This window comes from Sorex araneus, chromosome 2 (assembly GCF_027595985.1).
Source record: "Sorex araneus isolate mSorAra2 chromosome 2, mSorAra2.pri, whole genome shotgun sequence".
In the NCBI taxonomy this organism is placed as follows: Eukaryota; Metazoa; Chordata; class Mammalia; order Eulipotyphla; family Soricidae; genus Sorex; species Sorex araneus.
In genome coordinates this window covers 325355456-325377664 of record NC_073303.1, presented here as the reverse complement: position 1 = coordinate 325377664, position 22209 = coordinate 325355456, and the positions used below count along the sequence as shown (strand labels likewise).

At 39.0% G+C, this 22209-nt stretch overlaps 1 protein-coding gene across 11 annotated transcripts in view; it reads left to right on the top strand.

Annotated features, from left to right (window-relative positions):
* The window catches only part of PTPRM (protein tyrosine phosphatase receptor type M), an 853909-nt gene that overhangs the window by 340043 nt on the left and 491657 nt on the right, over positions 1 to 22209 (top strand). For all 11 annotated transcript variants that reach the window (XM_055126601.1, XM_055126595.1, XM_055126600.1 and 8 more), the window contains exon 4: positions 12268 to 12346. In XM_055126601.1, coding sequence (XP_054982576.1) covers positions 12268 to 12346 — 79 coding nt within the window. The remainder of the gene's footprint in view (positions 1 to 12267; positions 12347 to 22209) is intronic.

Sequence of the window (22209 nt, the reverse complement as noted above, 5' to 3'; positions counted from 1 at the left end):
ACATCTTGTCAAGCAAGGTCTATTGAATGACAGCAGTTCTGTGTATGCCCTCTGCTTGACTGTTTTAAGATATGACTAGGTGAGTGTTTTTCAAATTGGCTCCACAGATCTGGAAAGGCATTGGTTGAACAAATGGAAAGAAACAACAATTTAAATAAATTAAAACATAACTTTTAGTGCTAGCCATTTTGGAGCTGGCTATGTTCCTAAGTTCCAGGGGGAACTAGTGGCAGAGCTAGGTAGGAGGACAGGTGGAGTTTAGGTGTACATTTGGATTTCTCCAGAATACCTCATGACTCTGTAGAAAATTAGAACATTCCTTGACTTCGTAAGGAATGAATATTCTAACTTCATGAAGAATGTTCTAGGCTTAGTGGGAGTTCTTATTTTTAAAACACAAGAGTCTTGCAAACAATCAAATTTCTTTATACCTCTATGGTTATATGGGGAACTCAGATTTGACAGCACAATTTTCTGTCTCACTAAAAAAATCATTATGACCAGTTACCCCTGTTCTCTACTTTTTGTGCTTAAAAAAAAAGAGTGGTGTATTTTAAGAAAATGGTAGAGACACATCAATTATAATGCTAGTATAGACCCAGAGCTGCCTTGAGGAAGCAGGTTGATTCACATGGCAATTTTTCATTTCAAGATATCACGCTATCATTTATTTATTTTAAATGCTTATCACATCTCTGGCTTCATTCTCAGCTCATATTTGGTGATGGGGGATAATACCTCTCTAGATTAATATCTTATATGTCTCTGTGTTGCTTGATTCTTGCTTATCAGTTCCTTTCCTTAGAATTTCCATATACTTTCTTTTTTACCTTTATGTTTTTCCATATCTTGTATTACAGAATGAATTTTTGAGTTATTACTAGAAAATGTGGGAAAAAACAGTTCTCTCAGAATATTGCCAGAGTTTACTTTACGAAACACATTTAATATAAAAGTGTGCGCAATCTCACTTTTTATAGAGTAAAACAGGTGCTGTGGGAGTAGTTATTTTCTCTAATAAAGACAGCTACTGCGAAGTCTCCTTCAAACCTTCTAACATGATTGTGCTATTTCCATTCCATGTTTATTCTGTTACTCACTAGTTGCCATCTCTATACATTTCACTGTGTCATTGTGTCACTGTCATCCTATTGCTCATTGATTTGCTCTAATGAGCACCAGTAACATCTCCATTGTGAGACTTGTTGTTACTATATATCGAATATGCCACCAGTAGCTTGCCAGGCTCTGCCATGTGGGCGGGATACTCTTGGTAGCTTGCCGGGCTTTCCAAGAGGGATGGAGGAATTGAACCTGGGTCGGCCTCGTGCAAGGCAAAAGCCCTACCCGCTGTGCTATCTCTCCAGCCCTATCAAAAATTAATAAAGAGATCAAGAGAATACTCTCTCTTTTAAAAACTGAAAAGGAAAGCAATAAGTGAAAAAATCATGCTTATTGGTAGAAAAAGATGAATCCATTTCAAAATTTCTTAAATGAGTAGGTCTGACAAGTCAATAATTAGATAACATTGTGAATCACTGTTCTTGAAATGGTTTTAACTTTGGCAAAGTATATTTTTTTCAGCAACAAGCAAATGTTTTGTTCCTATTTTTACGGGCTCATAATTTGTATCTTTGCTTTGATTCTCTAGCATTGCAGAGACTTTTACTGCATGATTTTGTTTTGAATTAAGCTTATTTGAGTAATAAAACACTAGTGTGAATGATTCACCTTTGCTTTTATTTAAATCAAAACCAGAAAGAATCTACAAGCTTACAGTGGGAGGATAAGACACATGCCATTTAATCTCCTTTGTCCTAGAGACTTGACAAATTACTTCCAGGAACACTTTCTCTGTGGCAAGTATTTTTGTTAGTAAGCAAACCCCTTTTCTTTACTAACAGATAGCAAAGGAAAGTGGCAGTAGGGAAAGCTAATTTTGCTCTTCACTGAAGCAGGGAGGATCAGGGATGCTTCGTGGTTAAGCTGCTCCCTTGCCTCTGGCAGGCATCTGAAGGATAGCCTGTGTGGAACCTCTCACAGAGCAGCTTCCAGGATGCCTTCTCAGGAGTAAATGGAAGAGCCCTGGCTGGTGGTTTAACCAGTTGTTTCCTGCTGGAGAGCAAAATGGTTTTCCCATAGATTCTAAAATCTATACAGTATCTCTATACTTGAGTTGTTGTTGTTGTTGATTGGGTGGATATTAGTTCCCCTATGCTTTTTACCTATGTGACTAATATTGGATGCTAGTGATTTTGGAAGCCATCAGCAAAATGCCTTTTGAGTTCTTCCTCTGGCCAAGTGATCTTATAGAAATGGGAACTTAGAATGGACCCCAATACAGTAATTCAGTTGATTCTTATTGCTTATGTTTGCTATGTTCTGTAAAGTGACAGTGAGTGCTGAATCAATAAATACTGAATGATTACTTCCATGGGAAATGTGAATTTAGTTCTGGGAGCCTCTGGTCATAGCGTTTCAGCAGATCAATACATAACCTTGTTTTATGTGTGTCTCTATTAAAGATTCCTTATGCAATATTTTGTCTATTGTTGATTTTAAACATTGAATTTAGCCAACAGCAATGAGTCTTGACAGTGTGAAGCTTATTAATACCTGTATTCTTTTCCATAATACACACTAGCTGTCTTGCACTTAGGAACTCCATTCAGCATAGCACTACCCTTGGGGGTGGGGGAAGGCATTTTAAAAAGCAACATCACCAATGAAAATCTCAAAATAATGAAAAATGAGCCTAGGATGGACTGGGATACAGCACTTGTTTATGTGAGCTGAAATAGCTGTTCAGGGCCATCAGGGTAGAGTGTGAACAATACAAAGTTGTTTTTATTAAAATGTACATTGAACATGTCCATGTACATGTTCATGTACATATAAAGGAAGCTTTATATGTAATAATTTTTTATTTTTAAATGTGTTAGCTGGTAGGAAAATTCACAAATTCAGAATCTCTGAAAAATGGAGTTTGATTATATTTTTTGTTAAGCCAAAAGGATAATGTCAAATGAAATCCTGTATTGTCAGAAAATTTTGCGAGAATAAGATGAAATTTCTTTGATTCTGTCATACTAGTTCACTATTTTCACTTTCTTTTCCTATAAACACAGTATAGCTTGGGTTAAAATGCAAAGATATATTTTTCCCAAAATATATGTGTTTTAGTACCAACAAAAGGACTTAGGTTAAATACAGCTAATTTCAACTGAATGAGATCCAAGAGTCAGCTTTTGTTGTAAAAGTGGTACAAAAAACTCAGTAGTTTAGTTTCTTTGTAGAAGATTTGACTTTCAAATTACTTTGATTTTTACTTAATGTAATTTTCTATAACCTTTAGCGATTTAGAAAGCAATTTGTTTCTGTTTGTTTATTTTTATATATTGCATTTATTTAAAAACATTGCAATTATGTTTTTAAAAAACAATCTTCATAGTGATGCTACAAGCTTAAGTGGGTATTTAAACCACACTTGTAGTACACTCAGAGCAAGTGAAGTTGGGGAGGAGGTTTTGTCTACGCCAGTGCTGGTATTCAAGACTCCTGTGTGAAATACTGGCATATTGAATTTTGCTGTGACAAACCACTGCTACTGACACATGCTTTCTTGTTATCCAGAGTGATGGCACTGTGTTGGAGAGTAAAATAGGAACGTTTTCTCTTAAATCGGAGATTGGATAATAAATATTTCAGGCTTACCTGGGCAGCTGGTCTCTGTGGCAAGTTTTCTAGTGTATGAGAAATCCATTGACAATTTGTGATGAATGGACATGACTGTATCACAGTGAAACTTTCTTTAAGTATCTTGAAAATGAAATTCTGTATAATTCCTATGTATCACAAAAGTCTTCTTTTTACTTATTCCCACCTTTGAAATTAGCTCAAATGATCCACAACTTGATGGCAACTAAAACACAATTTGGGGCACATTTGGCTCCTTGATGTTTGCCGAAATCTTTATTCTGTGGTGCTCAGGGCTTACTCCTGGTTCTGCACACAGGGATCACTCATGGCCAACTCAGGAAACCCTAGAGGATGCTAGGGATTGACCCAGGGTGACCACATTCAAGGCAGACACCTTGCATTCTGTACTATCATTCTGGCCCCTGAGTTTGCTGAAATCATGTTTTAGCATTTGTGTTCTCCATGCTGTCATATTACTGCTCATTGCATCTCCAAGTTTAAGTGAGACGATTATTGCTACATTCCATACATAATTCTGTAAGTAAAAAATTGTAAATGCGTGCATATGTATGTATATAATTTTATAATGCTATAAAGAATATGAAGGTGTGTATTTGTTTATGTGCATGGCTGTGCATGTTACATGTGCATGCACAAAAATATATATGCATTTATATGTTATGTATGCTACATGTATTCTCTCAGACCTTCTTGTTTTCACAGGTTGATGAGATAAAATGAATACAGACTTTGAAGTAAAATAGACTAAGTACTAACTCTGCAGTGTTCTAATATTGTGACTTCAGACAAATTATTTTTCTGTTAGTCTACTCATCCTTAAGAGGAAGTGAATATTGCCTCCTGAAATGATAGGGGAAATTTTCATTTTATATCTATATCTATATGCACACACATAGGACCAGGGAAAGTAAATAGAGTGGCTCCCTAAAGAAACCTAAAAAAAAAAAAAGAAACCTAAGCCTCATCTTTAATATAAACTTTTAATATATTATCCTCTGTTTGATCAAAATAAGCACAGCTACATTCCCAAATCAATTTGTTACACAGTCCTTTCCTTCCTTCTCGGTGGTAGCACTGGTGCCCTGTGTTATTGTTTCCTTGGACTTTAATCATTTTGGCCCAAGATGCCGGCATTTCAGACATTGCAGGATCTCCCACTGGGTTCTCTGTAGATTCATCATACTTCATTTGAACAACACCTGGCTTTCAATACAGTAGTGCCTTATTTGACAAAAGACACAGTTATTGTCTTGAAGCTTTTGGCCACTGGTTAGAAAAGAGTACAAAATGGATAGCAGATTGCAGAAGTTTATAACAAGAAAATCTCCTATTGAAGTTCAAAAAGTTTTCTGAACCAGGAGTGATAGTACAGTGGCAGGGCATTTGCCTTGCAAGCGGCTAACCTAGGTTTGATCCCCAGCATCCCATACGGCCCACCAAGCCCCTCCAACAGTAATGCCTTAATGTAGAGCTAAGAGCCTGAGCACAGCCAGGTGCACACCCAAGACAAATTTAAAAAGTGAAAATAAAAATCAGCTTTCCAAAATGTCCTTAAGGTATGTTATCTTTGAGCTGCCTTTTTCAACCCTCGTGGTTGATAGAAATGGTAGAGTAACTCTCTTCATGGTGAGATTGTGCTTGAACTTCTGTGACTTTAAGTCAGCACATGAGAAAGCACATTGGCCTTCATGTTGGCTATACCATTGGCATCTTGGCTGATTTTGTAAGAAAGAGCTGAGAGTGAAAGTCCTGCGAGCTTGTTGTTGTTCCCATCTGTCACTGGCTCTTATCTTGTTCTGTTTGTTATCATGGTTCCTTATTGTTTCAACTAAAGTTTGAATTTCATAAAGTTGTCTAATATTTTTGTATCCTCCATGTTATGTAGTAAATATTTTATAGGCATTTATTTAATGATAAAATGTATCATCTTTGAGCAGAAATAATTTTAGGGTCATAAATTCTATTAATGTAATAAAAAAGGTTGCACAGATTTTAAGGTGTCTTTCTGGATCTCTAATTTCTAGCCTCTACTTTCTTTGGTGGAGCCATGATTTAGTTTTGACTTATGTGAAAATTGTGTATTAAATTTATGTCAGCTTCTGGGCTGGAGCTTTAGCACAGCGGGTAGGGAGCTTGCCTTGCACGCGGCCGACCTGGGTTCAATTCCCAGCATCCCATATGGTCCCCCGAACACCACCAGGAGTAATACCTGAGTGCGTGAGCCAGGAGTTACCCTTGTGCATCACCGGGTGTGACCCCTTCCCAAAAAAAAGCAAAAAAAAATTATGTCTGCTTCAAAAATTGGTACACATGAGCCTGCTTTGTGCATATACTGGAGCGATAGCACAGTGGGTAGGGCATTTGCCTTTCATTCGACAGACCTGGGTTCGATTCCTCCATCCTTCTCGGAGACTCTGGCAAGCTACCGAGAGTATCCCTCCTGCACAGCAGAGCCTGGCAGGCTATCTGTGGCATTTTCAATATGCCAAAAACAGTAACAATAAGTCTCACAATGGAGATGTTGCTGGTGCCCCCTCGAGCAAATCAATGAACAACAGAATTGTTGTTGAAGTGCTACAGTGCATTTAAAAATAAGAATCTTTTCTTCAATAAGAAGCTTCAGCCATTTTCACTGATAGAACAAATGGTTTTTGCATGAAAGGACACTTTGATGGGAAAGAGACTTCGTTCTTGTCCAGATATAGTCACAAGTGCTTATCATACATACTACCTGGAATAAATATGGCAGAGAATTTTGAGTTGAATGAAGAGTGATTGAATGGATTAGTAAGAGGGAGGAAGGAAAGAACAGATGGAAAGAGAGATGGATGAATACTTTTGGGTTATATATTAAAAATGCCCTTCCTTTAACCAGAGTGATGGTGTACATGAATGACTGGGGGTCATCTGTCTGTGGTGACCATTCTAGGCCAGGGCAGCCTGTGTCTTCACTGCTGGTTCTTGCTACCTCCTGTAAGCTGCTACCATGAAGCCCTGGTTGGAATGCCTTTGGAAGATTTTTTCTTTTACAATATTTGTTCTCACTTTTCATCTGCTTCTGTTTCCTTAATTCTCCTTTAACAAACTTTAGTGGACAGATAAGTTAGCAAGATTACTATGCAGAAGTGTCCCTGCATCTCTTTCTTTCTCGGTTTTATCAAGAGGAAAAAATAAAGTAAGGAATAGTAAATAGTTTGGAGGGATTTTTTGTTCTATTTGGATATCTTATCACCCCTAAATGTTTTGTGTTTCTGCCCATGGGCACAGGATTGTCTCATCTAGCAGGTGTTACACATCCATAAATAGTGTAGTCCTACGTTTGAAGAATTTGTTCATACAATGTGTTGCACTGAAGCATCATGAAACTAGGAATTGGAAAGTTCAGTCCGAGAGTTGTTTTTTTTTTTTTTTGATAGCAAGGAGTTGTGGGGTGGAGGTGGGGGACAGTGGGCTCTCAAGCATTGCTTAGAGGGCATGGGGACCACTCCCAGTGATACTTGTTTGGGCCAGAAGTTTTAATGCTTATGCCCATCAATTAGTTTCTGCTTTGGTCTATTGGTGCTATGGGGCTTGTGGGTTACCAGACCTATAGCAGGCAGCTTTGGGAGTCATGAATTGCAGGTGCCTAACTGGGGCTGCACCTGCCAAACATGCATCGCAGCCCCCTGAGCTATTTCCTCAGGGACAGTCTGAGTTTTTATGTTAGAAATACAGTGACTCATGGCTTGTTCTTGGACAATTAATTTATATATAAATATTCAGTCTTTAAGTATATAATCCATGAAGAATTTTTGCATCAATTAGTATATTAGAAAATCGCGTGATAGCTACCCAGTGTCTATAACATATGAATAATAAATAGTAACTTACAATTACTTTTTTAATCGAAATTTTATAGACACAATTGTGCAGTCAGTTGTAGTAGTAAGGAATAATACATATTCTGTGTATATTACCTAATTTCTTTCAGTGGTAATATTTTGCTAAGTTAAACAATAATACTATAGCAAGGATAATTATATTAGTTAATATATGGAGTTTTATTTATATTTCTCCACTTGCATCCCTCTATGCTTGTTTTTGGGTGTTTAATTTTACACGTTTTTTCACTTTTTCTTGTGTGAAATACAAATAACACCATTTCATATTTAATAATTTTAGTGTATTATGTGCATTTATAGGACTGGAGCAATAGCACAGCAGGTAGGGTGTTTGCCTTGCACATGGCCGACCCGGGTTCGATTCTTCAGTCCTTCTCAAAGAGCCTGGCAAGCTACTGAGAGTATCCTGCCCACATGGCAGAGCCTGGCAAGCTACTCTTGGCGTATTCAGATACACCAAAAACAGTAACAAGTCTAACAATGGAGATGTTACTGGTGCCCGCTCGAGTAAATGGAAAAACAATGGGGACGACAGTGCAACAGTGACAGTGTGTATTTATGTAATGCAATTATTATCACCATCTCTATTTATTGATCATTTTTATTTTATAAAATCAAAATTCTGCACATTTTAAGCAAAATTTTCTCATTTTTCTCCACTTATAATCCTGGCAAGTACTATTCTACTTTCTGTTTCTAGAAATCTGATGGTTATATGAATGAAATAAGCTGTATTTAGCCTTTTGTCACTGGCTTATTTCACTTAGCTCAGCGTCAGGTTCATCTACATTGTAGCATGTGCATAAGTTTCCTCTTTATTTTAAGGAGGAATGACAATTTATTATATGTCTATATCCCATTTGCCATATCCATTGAATACCCTAGTGATGCTCCCTTGTATTAGCAAATGTCAGTAATGCTGCTGCAAGCCTCATGATTTTATTTTTAAGCTCCGATTTAGACAAGCGCTACAGTGAAATCCTTTGTTTTATTTTTGGGCCAGACCTGGTGGTGTTCAAGGCTTACCACTGTGGTTCTGTGCTCAGGTATCACTTCTGTCAGAGCTTGGGGGACTATCTGGGTTGTTGAGGATGCAAGACAAGAGTGTTACTTTCTGCACTATCTCTTTGATCACAAACACAGTGGAAGTGAACAGTTCCAGCATCACAAGAATTGCTCTTATTCTTTTACAACCTTAACTCACATTCTCTCCCCATCTCCCCATTTCTTCTCTCTGGGAACTATTAACTTGTTCTCCACTTGTACCGTTTTTATAAGTTGAATTACTTAGTGCACAATTTTTTGTGACTGACTTCTCTTCACACTTCTCTTCTCTTCACTGACTTCTCTTCATCATTCTCTTGAGATTCCTCCAAGTTGTTGGGTATGCCAATAGTTCTTTTTATGGCTAGTATTAGTCTATGCCATGGATTTCTGCAGTCCATATAATCATTTTCTACTTAAATGGCAGCTAGACTGTTTTGTTTTTTTTAATTGAATCACCATGTGGAAAGTTACAAAGCTTTCAGGCTTAAGTCTCAGTTACATAATGCTTGAACACCCATCCCTTCACCAGTGCACATATTCCACCACCAAAAACCTCCCCCCCCACCCTTTGCTCCTCCAGCCCCCAACCTTGCCTGTGTAGCTGATACATTTCACTTTACTTTCTCTTTTCTTTGATTACATACAAACAAAAAAACTCACTGTTATTGTTTGAAGTCCCCCCCCCTCCCCAGAGTCGGACCTGCTGGAAAGGAAGCATTTGATAATTTGTTTTCCATTGCTGAGAATGAAGAGATATGAGGGCATGTGGCTACAATAGGGGCTTCGAGGTTCTGGATTTCTGTATTTTAGTAACTAAGTCCAGAGGGATTTCTGCCAGAAGTTGCATCATTGCTAGCTTGTACCTCTCTGCTACTTTATATTCCACATATGAGTGCAGTCTTTCTATGTCTGTCTCTTTCTTTCTGACTCATTTCACTCATCATGATACTTTCCATGTTGATCCACTTATATGCAAATTTCATGACTTCATCTTTTCTAACTGCTGCATAGTATTCCGTTGTGTAGATGTATCAACGTTTTTTTAACCAGTCATCTGTTTTGGGGCACTCCGGATTTTTCCAGATTGTGGTTATTGTAAACAGTGCTGCAATGAGCATAGAAATGCAAATGTCATTTCTACTATACCTTTTTGCCTCTCTGGGGTGGTATTCCCTGGAGTGGTATTGCTGGGTCAAATGGGAGCTCAATTTCTAATGTTTTGAGAATCGTCCATATAGTTTTCCAAAAGGGCTGAACAAGTTGGCATTCCTACCAGCAGTGAAGAGGAGTCCCTTTCTCCCCACATCCTCGCCAACACTGGTCACTTTTGTTTTTTTGGATGTGGGCCAAAGACTGCATTTTTAAGCATTATTAATAAAATCTGTGTAAACTTGTGTTCAGACTTTTATATGAATGAAAAAATTAATATCTCTGGGATGAACTTTCAAGAGTATAATTTGGGCTGTGCTTTATTTAAGACTTACACTTTCATGTTGATAAACCATTATCCTCCTGTGATCCAACTGTGTAAATATGAACATCTTTGGACACTAAAATTGTGATTGATATTACATGGTTTGCACCCATGCTATCACTCTAAGAACATTTGAACCGCCCTTTCACCACCACCTTGCATCACTCTCATTATCCTTCTTCCTCCCTGTTTCTTACTCTCCTTACTTGGCTGTGCAATAATCAGAATCCAAAGAAGATATTCTTTTTTTTGCTTGATCTGCTTTTCCTTTGAACACTTTTGGTGGTGTTAATGTTTTGAGGCCACGCCCTGTGGTGCTTAGGGCTTTCCTCTGGCTCTGTGTTCAGTGATCACTCCTGGTGACACAAAGGATTCTGTTTTGTCTGGAATTGAACCTGGGTTTGCCACATGCAAGTCTAGTGCCCAACCCAATATACTATACCTCTGGCCCATTTTTAACATTTTAAACAATAATGTGACAAGACTCACAAATGAACCTCGGAACCGAACAGCTCACTGCAGAGAAGATTCCGGACATTTCACTAGGCTGATTTCACCAGGGCACCTCAGACAGGAGCAGGTGTCCTCTCTCTCCCTACCCCAAAGGAACCATGGCAGTCTCAACCTCTAAAATCCAGTCGCTGCCACCCTCATGGCCAGTCTTCACAGGCTTGTCCTGAGACCCCCACAACAGAGAATAAATCCACTGAAAGAGGCAGGTGTGCTGGGCCAGTGACTGAAAATGCCAGGTCTTAAGGGGTCGGGAATGGTCCACTCCTTCCCATCCTCCTGCCCTTCCAGGGTCCTGGCTGTCATGCCCACAAGCTGCCTCTGGGTGCCATTTAAGCACATTAATGGCCATGACCCAGAGAGTCACAAATTAATCTCAGAACTGAGCAGCTCACTGCAGAGATGTCTGCGGACCCCAATTATTTAGAATTTTAGAATTCCAGGAGCCATTTTTTTCAACTTTTTTGTTGAGTCAGTGTGAGATAAACCCTTACAGACAGTTCATACTATTCAGAACAAGCAATACAAAATAAATTATCTAACACCTGCCTGTGGGGCAGGCTTGAGTGGTGGTGGAAAATTTGAAATAATGGTGATGGGAAGGTGGTGAGATTGGTGTTGAAATATTGAATGCAATCTATTATTGTGAACAACTTTATAAAAATAAAATTAAAAAATTAAACAATAATATGACATTGTGCAGTTTTAAACAATTATTCTTTTATGAAGATGAGTGACCTCAATAATTCTGTTTTCTGATGTAGCTTCAATCTCCCTGAGCTATTTTATTCCATAAATGCCATTCATTCTGAAACTTCAGGGCATGTTACTCTTACCTGTTTTACATTTCCCATGATTAGACAGTTGCTAAAAAACTCTCTTGCTTTGAACATAGCAGAGATTTTTATATTGTTCTCTTAATTTATATCTCTGCCACCTGAATTTCAGGTAGTGTGGTCTCTTCCTCATATTATTACTACTATGTCGTCTAGAGTCTCTCTCTCAGAATTAGGTCCTCTGAAACCTGGTCGCTGATTACGATGACCTAGGTTCCAGTTCTCTGTGGTCATGCCTACCTCAGGGCCTTTGCACATATCACCATCACACTGTTAGTTCATTCATATGCAGCTATCAGCTCCAATAACACTTATGGGAGGTCCTCTTATTATACATTCTTCTAGTATACTCTACATGTCTTTCATAACCCTAACTATAGTTTGTGCCTTCCAATATCTATAATGCCTTGAGTCAGTGTAGTGTAGTCGGACCAGTGAATTCCTCTCAAATGAGTTACCAGAGAAATTTATTTTAGCATTGTTCTATAAATAAGTCTCAAATTCCCTATTGCAAACATCTGCTTTTAACCACAATAGACATTCCCCTGCCCCCCCCAATAATGGGTGAGTTCTTGAGCTAGAGAACTGTCTAACCCCTTGAAAAGTAACCCCTTGAATATTATTTACCTGTGTAGCTCTGGAGGCCTGTGATATTGACTGGCAGATACTAGGAGTTCCAGGAATGCATATTGGGAACACGCATGAATCCAGTGAAGCTAGTTGTCTTATGTGTTAAAGTATTACTGGTTAAGAAGTTGGACAAAATAATGAATAATGTAAATCTTTATTAATTTTCCAGGTGATCTTTGAAGTAATAACTTCGGGACATTCAGGTTACATCGCTATTGATGAAGTGAAGGTCTTAGGACATCCATGTAGTAAGTTGCTTCAACTTTTATTGCTTATGGTTATAACTTTACAGGAATATGTTTTAATAATTGTATGTATTAAAAATTACTAATTCTCAGTAGAAATTGTCCCTCTTAGAGAGTTCACCAACAGACTCTGGGTATTAATTTGCTAGCGCATAAGTCCCAAAACATATATGTCAGGTGTAAATGTCACTATAAGCGTCCAGGTGTCTTCTAAAATGGAAATCAGAAATAAAAACTGGACTGGGTTTTATTTGATGGAGAGAAGTTTGGAGAGGGGAGGAGGCTGCTATTCCAGGGCAAGGCATATGCTTACCACTTGAGTCACAACCCCAGGAGTGTCTTGATTCTTTTTTAAATTATCAACTTAAAAATATTGAGGTATTGTTTTGATCTGCATCTACCTTATGATTAGTGATGAGGAACAATGAGATACCATCTCACACCACAATGACTGGCACACATCCTAAAGAAAAAAAGCAACCGGTGTTGGCATGGATGTGGGGAGAAAGGGACTCTCCTTCACTGCTGGTGGGAATGCCGACTGGTTCAACCCTTTTGGAAAACAGTATGGACACTTCTCAGAAAATTAGAAATTGAGTTCCCATTTGACCCAGAAATACCACTTCAGGGAATATATCCTGGAGATGCAAAAAACTATAGTAGAAATGACTGTTTACAATAGCCAGAATCTGGAAAAAAAACCTGAGTGCCCGAGAAGAGATGACTGGTTAAAGAAACTTTGGTACATCTACACAATGGAATACTATGTAACTGTTAGAAAAGATGAAGTCATGAAATTTGCATATAGGTGGATCGACATGGAAATATCATTTTAAGTGAAATGAGTCAGAAAAAAAAAGGGATAAACTGTAGGGAGCCATTTTACCTTACTGATCTTATGCTATCACCATTTGTTTATCACTAGCTAAGGCCCATGCCACACCCTGCATTTCTATTGGGGGTCCTGGCATGCATGCTATACCACTTCCTCCCAGCAGGGAGGTATAAATACTGTAACTGCCATAGAATAAACACCTTTTCTCCCTCCACCGGGCTCTGCGTCTGTTCATTAGGCTGCGTCCCCTTCTCAGCCCCATGAAGGGTTCTCCCTGCTGAACAGGATGAGACCTCCACATTGACCTCTTCAATAAACATAGAAAGATTGTAGTCATTTGTGGAATATAAAGTAACAGAATGGGAGACTAACAACCAAGAACAGTAGAGATTAGTACCAAGAGGATTACTCCACAGTTTAGAAGCCAGCCTCACATGCTGGGGGAAAAGGCAGCTCAGATAGAGAAGGGACCACCAAGTAAAGAGTGCTAGAAGGGCCCGCTTGGGATGGGAGATGCAGGGTGAAAGTAGACTGTAGACCAAACATGACAGCCACTTAATACCTCTACTGCAAATCACACCACCCAAAAGGAGAGAGAGAGCAAAAGGGAATGCCCTGCCACAGAGGCGGGTAGGGTGGAGTTAAGACAGGGTGGGGATGGTGGGAGGGATGCTGGGATCCTTGGTGATGAAAACTGGTCACTGGTGGAGAGATGGCACGGAAGTTTGGAAGTCTGTAACTACCTCATGATGATTCACTAATAAAAAATTTTAAAAAAATATTGAGGTACTTTACTCTTTAATCCAGCATATTTCTGCCAGAGTTCCAAAGTAAGGTGTTTCATAACATAGCTTTTAAGATACTTGGGATCTATTTGGTATAAGAATCCTAATTTAACTAGAGACTACTGAAATTGTCTGGTTTTCTTTTTCTAGTGATGTAGCATAGTTTTTATTGAAATTTACTTAGAGAAATGTGAGGAGAAATAGAGAGATAGAGAGAGAGAGAAAGAGAGAGAGAACGAGAGAGAGAGAGAGAATGAGAGAGAGAGAACGTGTTCAAAAGAGAACACAGATATCTCCAGACAGGGAAAATAGCCAGAACCTGTTTTTCTTTCAAATATTCATAGTTAGAAAATGTCTAATGAATGATAAATATCTTTTCCCCTCCCCCCATGTGGAAACTGCTAACACTTTATCATATTTGCATCTGAAGTTTTATCCAAAGTCGGAAGATTTTAGATTGCCAGCTCCCTTTCTCCTCTCTGCCCAGAGTCTACTCCACTGACAAACATGCTGTTTGCCCTCTTCAGGTAGGAGGGTTTTCCTCCCAAGAAGCAGATATTGCTGGGCTAATTTGAGCAGAAAAGCTTTGTATTGAAAGGGGAGTCAATTACAAATAGAATCATGGGACTCAGATAATTAGCAGGAATCAGGAGGGAAGTTCTGATGCCAAATAATTGGAGACTGCAGTGCCAGCTTGATCCTGGAGTGTGTGTGGGGGGCGCACAGTGCTGAGCCCTGCAGCCAGTGCCTCCTGGGCCTCCTCAACTGTGGAAGTCAGGCCTGCGCCTTTACTGAGAAAAGAGTGGGAAGTTTACCAGTCTCAGAGTAGGGCTGTGACACTGGCAAACACAGTAGTCAGCTCTGCAGATGCCTGTGTGCACATGTGCTTATGTGTGGTCCTCTGCTTAGCCGTGGGCATGCATCTGCTGTGTGTCATAACTGCTCTGCATCATTTTGTGGGGGTAGGATGAGAGAATATGGTCCTAAGCAGTGCTCAGGAGACTAGTGATTTACTCCTGATGATCTCTGCCAACTGTGTCGGACAATTCTGTTAGGAACCTAGAACTGTGATATTTTTTAGAACCAGCAGTGCTGGGAACCCCAGGATCATACCCCGTGGTACAGGAGTGTGTGGTGCTGGGGCCTAACTTTGGAGCTTTGGACCTGTGTGCTAGGTCCTTGAGCTATCTCCCTGGCCCTGACTATGCACCTTAAAAAGCAAGGAAGTTGGGTAGGAGTGATCGTCTGGCAGGTAAAATGTTTGCCTTGCACATAGCTGACCCCAGTTAGATTCCCATAACAACATATACTCTTCTGAGCCCTGCCAGGTGTGATCCCTGAGTGCAGAAACAAGTATAAATCCTGAGTACCAGCTGGTGTGGCCCAAAATTAAAGCAAACCAAAAAAATCAGGAAAGTAATGTTTGTCTTGTGCAAGTATTCTAAGGCATGATACCCAATGGTAGTAGCGCTGTTCATTGGTTTGTTCGAGAGGGCACCAGTAACGTCTCCATTGTGAGACTTGTTACTATTTTGGGCATATCGAATACTCCACGGGTAGCTTGCCAGGCTCTGCCATGCGGGCAGGATACTCTCAGTAGCTTGCTGCGCTCTCTGAGAGGGGCGAAGGAATCGAACCTCAGTCAGCTACGTGTAAGGCAAACATGGTACCCCCTGTGCTATCGCTCCACATGGACATTTACCCTGCATTGCCCCCCAACCTAGCATTACATTCCTTAAGTCAATCCCTGGTATTGTCTCATGTGTATCTACATTTAATTGTTCTCATCTGTGTGGATCTCTCTCTGTCTCTGTCTTTCTGTCTCTGTCTCTCTGCCGCTCTCTCTCTCTCTCTCTCTCTCTCTCTCTCTCTCTCTCTCTCTCTCTCTCACTCACACACACACACACACACACACACACACACACACACCATTTTCCTCCATGAAAGACACTGCTTCAGCGTGCACCAATGTGGTGTAATGTGGGAGAGCATCTACTTCTGTATTCTGGAAGCAGAACTGCTGGGGTATAAAGTAGGAACACTTTTGAGTTTTATTAGATGCTGCCAAATTGTGATAAAAGATGTCTGTACCAGTTCATACTCCCACCAGTAACTCTTGGATGTTTTATTTTTTTCTATATCCTTGACCCAAATTGATATAATCAGACTTTAAATTTTTTACCCCCTGAGGAATGTAAGCCTGTTTGATTTCTAGGGAGGTTGGCTTTAAAGAAAAACTGATGAGTTCATGCCATCTCGAGTGTCTGCTTATGCTTGCTACCCAAATTCATGAGAGAATACTTTCATTTACCCTGCTATTAGGAGTGTGCATATTTGCAGATGTGTCTTGGCTTTCATTGCCTAGGTTGGATAGCTTATGACTTATGGAAGTTCTGGAGAAGTTCTGTGTGTTGATTATCTATTGAGGATGTCATGATACAGTTATTTGATTACATACAGTGTGGTTCTGCTCCTTCCCAAATCTTTTATCTGCTGCTCAGAGCTCACCACAGCATTGAAATGGCAAAGAAATGGCAGTGCTCATTTCTAAGGCAGGCGTCCTTTCTGTAGCATAAGGTGTTTCCTTTTTCATTTTGTCTCTCAGATCAGTGAGTATCTGAATCCCTCCCCACCACACACACACACACACACACACACACACACACACACACACACACACACACACACACCTTTTTTTCCCCTGAAAAGACAAGAAAATAAATGATGCTATGCCTAATCGGAAGAGCAGAGCAAATTTAGGAAGTCTAGTATAATTACCTGAATTGGATCATTTCCAGATTTGGAGGCAAACGCTTCAGGCTTGAAAAAGTGCTGTGGGGTATTGTAAATATTGAGACTTCTCATTTACCTTTTACCAAGAAGTGAAAACGCAGAGACAGTGTTTGCCAGCGTGTGCCTGCTGTGTGCTGAGCACTGTTTGTCAAAGACAGTCTCACCCATAGCAAAGGTGTTGCTGCCCTGGGTGTAGAGACTGTGGTTAGAGTCTGGTTGCACCCGTCTTCCCTTTTATACCCTATGTTACAGCTACATTTAGCTGCTGGCCAGTAGAACGGCTCCTTTCTTTTCATAGGATTTGAGTAATTGTCTTCAATAAAACATAGACATGTTTTTCCTGAAACATGTCTCCTGCAGTTTAGTTCATTACTTCCAAGCCCAGTTGTCTTTGGTCAGTCATTGGAACAGCGTTTATCTACTCTTCTTGGAGAATAATCCTGCTAATACCTGATTGACTTTCCCAATTGCTGTTAGGACACATAGAATTGCAAAACAGACTCTTCACTCAGATGATGTATGGCACAACATTTTGAACTGTAAGCTTTAAATTCTTTTGATGATTCCCCTTTTGTAGTTACTTTTCCCTGAATCTTTTATGGGGAAAAGATGCAAATAAAGATTATAAAGAAGGCAATAATTTGGTCTTAAAATGGAAAGGTAATATTTAGAGGGACTTCCTATCAGTAATTCTAAATAATAATCAATTATTGAAAAAATTCGATGCTCATTAAATTAAATATAAGTTGTATAAATACTTTTTATCACAAGCCATACATTCATATCTCCCAAAAGATGCAAAACTGCTGAAGTTTATTTACCTCACTGTAAAGACTCTTCTTTGGATTTATATAGTTTTATGAGTGAGCATTACAGCACTTTTTTAAAAGTAGCTGTTCTGTTAGGAGTATACAGTTGCTCATAAAATTGATTTTAATGTAGTGACAGTAAGATTCAGGACTAGCTTGAAATGAGGAAATAGCTGTGCAGAATCAGTAGCTCTTTGACTTGAGACCACTTCTAATAAACACATAATTTTTGTATTTGGCACACATACTAAAATATAGTTTGAATTTGTTTCATTAAGTTTAGTAGGAAAAACCAAAGAAGTATTTTATCGACCTCTATAATGTCTTCTGTTTTTAAGTAGGTTATGAGCTATGATTGTATGGGCATTTCTATTATTACCTTGTGGTAGTTACATTTGTCATATGTATCATAAACCATGTAGAATTTTAACAGACTTATTGGGAGTTCTTCACATATCATTCAATTCGCCAAATATAGAATGTAATGGTTTTTGGTGTATTCAGAGTTTTTCATGATAATATAACAATTTTGCATCATTTCAGCACTATGAAAATAAACCTTTTGCCCATTAATAATATGTCTCAATTTCTCCAGCTCCTCACATCTGGCCTAGGTTTCCACTAATCTGCTATTTCTGTAGATATAATTGCTCTTTGCATTTAATTTAAATAAAATTGTACAATATGCAATTCTTCTTTTCTGCCTTCTTTCACTTAGCATAGCATTTCTAGGTTGTAGAGTGTTATAATATTTTCCCTTAAATTCTGGTAATCCACTACATGTTTATATATATACATTTGAAAAATCATCCATCAACTGACAAGACTTTTGGGTTATTTTCAACTTTCATCTATTGTGAATTGTGCTACTGCGAATATTTGTAGCACACTAATGTTGCTATGGACATTTATTTTTAGTTATTTTGGATATATATATTTAGGAGGAATTTCTTGGTCACATGGAAGCCCTATTTTAGCTTTCGAAAATTCAATGTATTCTCAAATAGGCTGTACCATTTTGCATTTTAAGCATTAGTGTGCATGGGTTCCAAATTTCTCTATGTTCTTGCCAGTATTTGTCATTATCTTCCTTTTTTTCCATAGCCATTCTATTTGGTTTGAAGTTGTATTTCTTTATGATTTTCATTGCCTTATGGCTTATGATGTTGCTTATCTTTTCGTCTGACTACTAATTGCTCTTCAGATCTCTCTTTCCCATGTTTCAGGGTAGGAGGTGTTTTTTGCATTGTTAAACGTTTTATATATTTGGATATAAGTCCCATATCATAATATGATTAGAAAATATTTTCCTGTATGGGAAAATTTTCTGTTCATTTTCCTGATGACATTTAGAACACAAAGTTTCAAATTTTGATTAAAGTCAGCTTTCTGTTTTAATTTTTATCACTTGCGCTCTCTAATTTGTTGTTGTAGCCAAGAATGTCTAGTCCAAAAATCATGAAAGTTTATTCTTATGATCATTTTCACATTTTATAGCATATTTCTTTCAAAAATCTGTAATATAAACTGATGCTTATCTATGGTATATTTATGATACAGAAAGCTTTATTCTCCTTATATATGGATATGTAGATATTCCAGTATTATTTGTTGCAACCCTATTCATAAGACACTGAATTATATTGACACCTTTGTTGAAAATCAGTTGGCCCAAAATAAACCCATAAATATAAGGGTTTATTTCTGGAACTTCACTACTGTTTCTTTGAAATTTATCTTTCCTGCTGTTACCACACTGTCTTGCTAATTGTAACTGTAATACAGTCTGAAATCAGGATGTAAAGATTCATAGTTCCTTTTTCAAGTACTGTTTTTGCCTAATCTGAGCCTCTTGCATTTCTGTATGAATTTTAGCATCAGCTAGTCAGCTTAAGTAAAACGTCCATCTGTGAGCAGAGAAACAGTATAGGGTTTACAGGTCTTGCCTTGCACACAGCCAAGTTGCAGCTCCAGTCCCAGCACAACATAGATTTATGAAATTGCCACGAGTGATCTCTGAGCACAGAGCTAAATGTAAGCCCTGAGCCTCACTGGGTGCGACCCCCAAACAAAACAAAACAACCAAAAATTCAGCTGAAGTATATTTTTACAAAGATGGCATTGAATTTGTGGATTGTTTCTGATCCGAGGTTATTTTTACAGTAATAATATTAGGTGTACTGACCCATAACAATGGGAACCACTTTTCTTTTATTGAGGCCTTTAATTTTGTTGTTGTTGTTGTTGTTCTGTAGTGTTAGTGATATTGAGGTTACACGATGTACATTGTTTTTTTTTAAAACAAAAAATACTCATTTCTAAGTATTTTATTTTGATGCACCTGAATTTTTCCCCTTAATTTAATTTTTGAACACACTGCTTGGCTAGGGCTTCAATGACCACTTCAGTCTTAATAGAATCAAAGGCCTTCTTTAAATCAATGAATGTTTGACAGAACGGCATCTTGAACTCTCAAGAAACCTCAGTGAGCTTGGTCACCATGTGGATATTGTTGATGGTGCTGAATCCTACTCAGAACCTGGTTTGCTCGTATGGTTATCCTTCGTCTAGTGTTCTGCCAATTATATTCAGCATGAATAACTTGTAGACGATGCTCAACACGCAGGTCAGGCAATAGTTGCCAACATCGTGGATGTCTCCCTTCTTATACAACAGGACGGTCCTGCTGGTTTTCCATTGGAACGGAACCTTGCACTCAGACAGGTAACGTGTGAAAAGCCAAGCCAGTGTATTGACGAGTACTCGCAGCAGGTTCTTCAGGTGTTCAGGTCTGACCTTGTCTGGACCGGGTGCTGTACGGTTCTTTTCCCATGAAATGGCATGTCAGATTTTGGAAGGGAGAATGCTGGGATTGACATATCCATTCTGTGGAATTTGGTATGTGGACAGGTGAACATGGATATCGAGATCCAAGTACAAGTCGTGGATAACCTTTTCCATTGCTCTTCTGGAAGATGTGATATATCCATCAGGATGTCGGAGGACAGTCATCTTGGTCTTATAGTTGGCAAATGACAGACAGGCATTGCAAATACTTTTCCCTGCTTCTGCCGCATTAGCCAACACTGCTGCTCTTCTCTTTGAGGTCTTCCTTTATCACTTCTCTGCACAGCTTTGCAAGCTTGGACCTTAGCTTGTGATTGCCTGAGGCTCGTGCCAAAAGACGTCAGTGAATTAGCTCCAGAGTTTCTGAATACAGGCGTCTTTTTGTGGCTTTCTTTCGGTGTTCCTCACACAATCATGGAGGTGCTGAACCACTCGATTGTATTCCTCATGGATATTGTCAATGACAGCATCTTCCCATATAGTTGCAATAGTGCCAAAGAGCTCCCTATTGGTGATTGTTCTGGGAGTTCTCTTCTTAAACCTTGCAGCCCTTTCTCCCTGCTCCGTGAAGTAGAATTTCGCATGAAGGAGACAGTAGTCCTATCCCCTTTGGAATTTTGGGACAACAGCAACATCGGTCAGGCAACACTGTCGATTGAATATGATGTGGTCAATTTCATTGTAAACTGTCCACTGGGAGACTCTCATGTCCAACGTTTAGATTCAGCCTTCTGGAACTGTGAGTTACCATGGATAGTCTTGGTCAACATGATGAACTCAAGACAGTCTGTCACCTTGTTTGTTCCACTGTAGGCCGTGGATCCCGATGTGGAGTTCTTCAGGCGACCTTCTTGGTCCTATCATGGTGGTAAAATCACCGACAATGACCCTTGTAGAAGGTGTGGTCTTCTTTATAGAACTTCTCCAGCTCTGTGTAGAACTTCTCAATTTTTTTGTCGTAGTTGGATGTTAGGCTCACATCTTTCTAAGTAAGTTTCAATAAAAACTATCTTGCTTTGCCATAACAATAATAATAATAATAATAATTCAGAAACTATTCTTGGTAACAAAATAAGATTGATCTCAATAACTTAGGCAATTTTGACTGTTGGAGAACATTAGTTTATCATGTGGACTACTGCTGTAAGTCTGTTTTTGCAACTGAAGTTTTCCTCTATAATCTCGACTTTGAAAAACCTGAGTAGGAAGTCAGGTCCACGAATTTCTCTGCACGTGCTTTGTTGTAATAATCCTTATTCTCAGTGGGTATAGGATAACTATTTCTAATATTTTTTCATAGAGAATGGAGAATTTTCTTCTATTCGAGTTTAATGTTTAATGAACTGGAGTGATAGCACAGTTGGTAGGGTGTTTGCCTTGCACATGGCTGACCCAGGTTTGATTCCTCTGTCCCTCTTGGAGAGCGCAGCAAGGTACCGAGAGTGTCCCACCTGCACAGCAGAGCCTGAAAAGCTACATGTGGAGCCTGAAAAGCTACATGTGGCGTATTTGATATGCCAAAACCAGTAACAAGTGTCACAATGGAGACATTACTGGTGCCCGCTAGAGCAAATTAATGAACAACAGGACGACAGTGCTCCAAGTGCTACAGTTGGATCTTGATACATAGATGACGAAGATAGAAACTGCTGGCAATGATCCACACCTATTCAAACGTAAACGTCCAATTCGGGTTGTTAGGCATTTGAACAAATCAATACTCATGGCCAAGTTCATGTTGACGAGGACACCAACATCACTGATGACTCTACTTTCACATGACCCGAGGGACAGTTC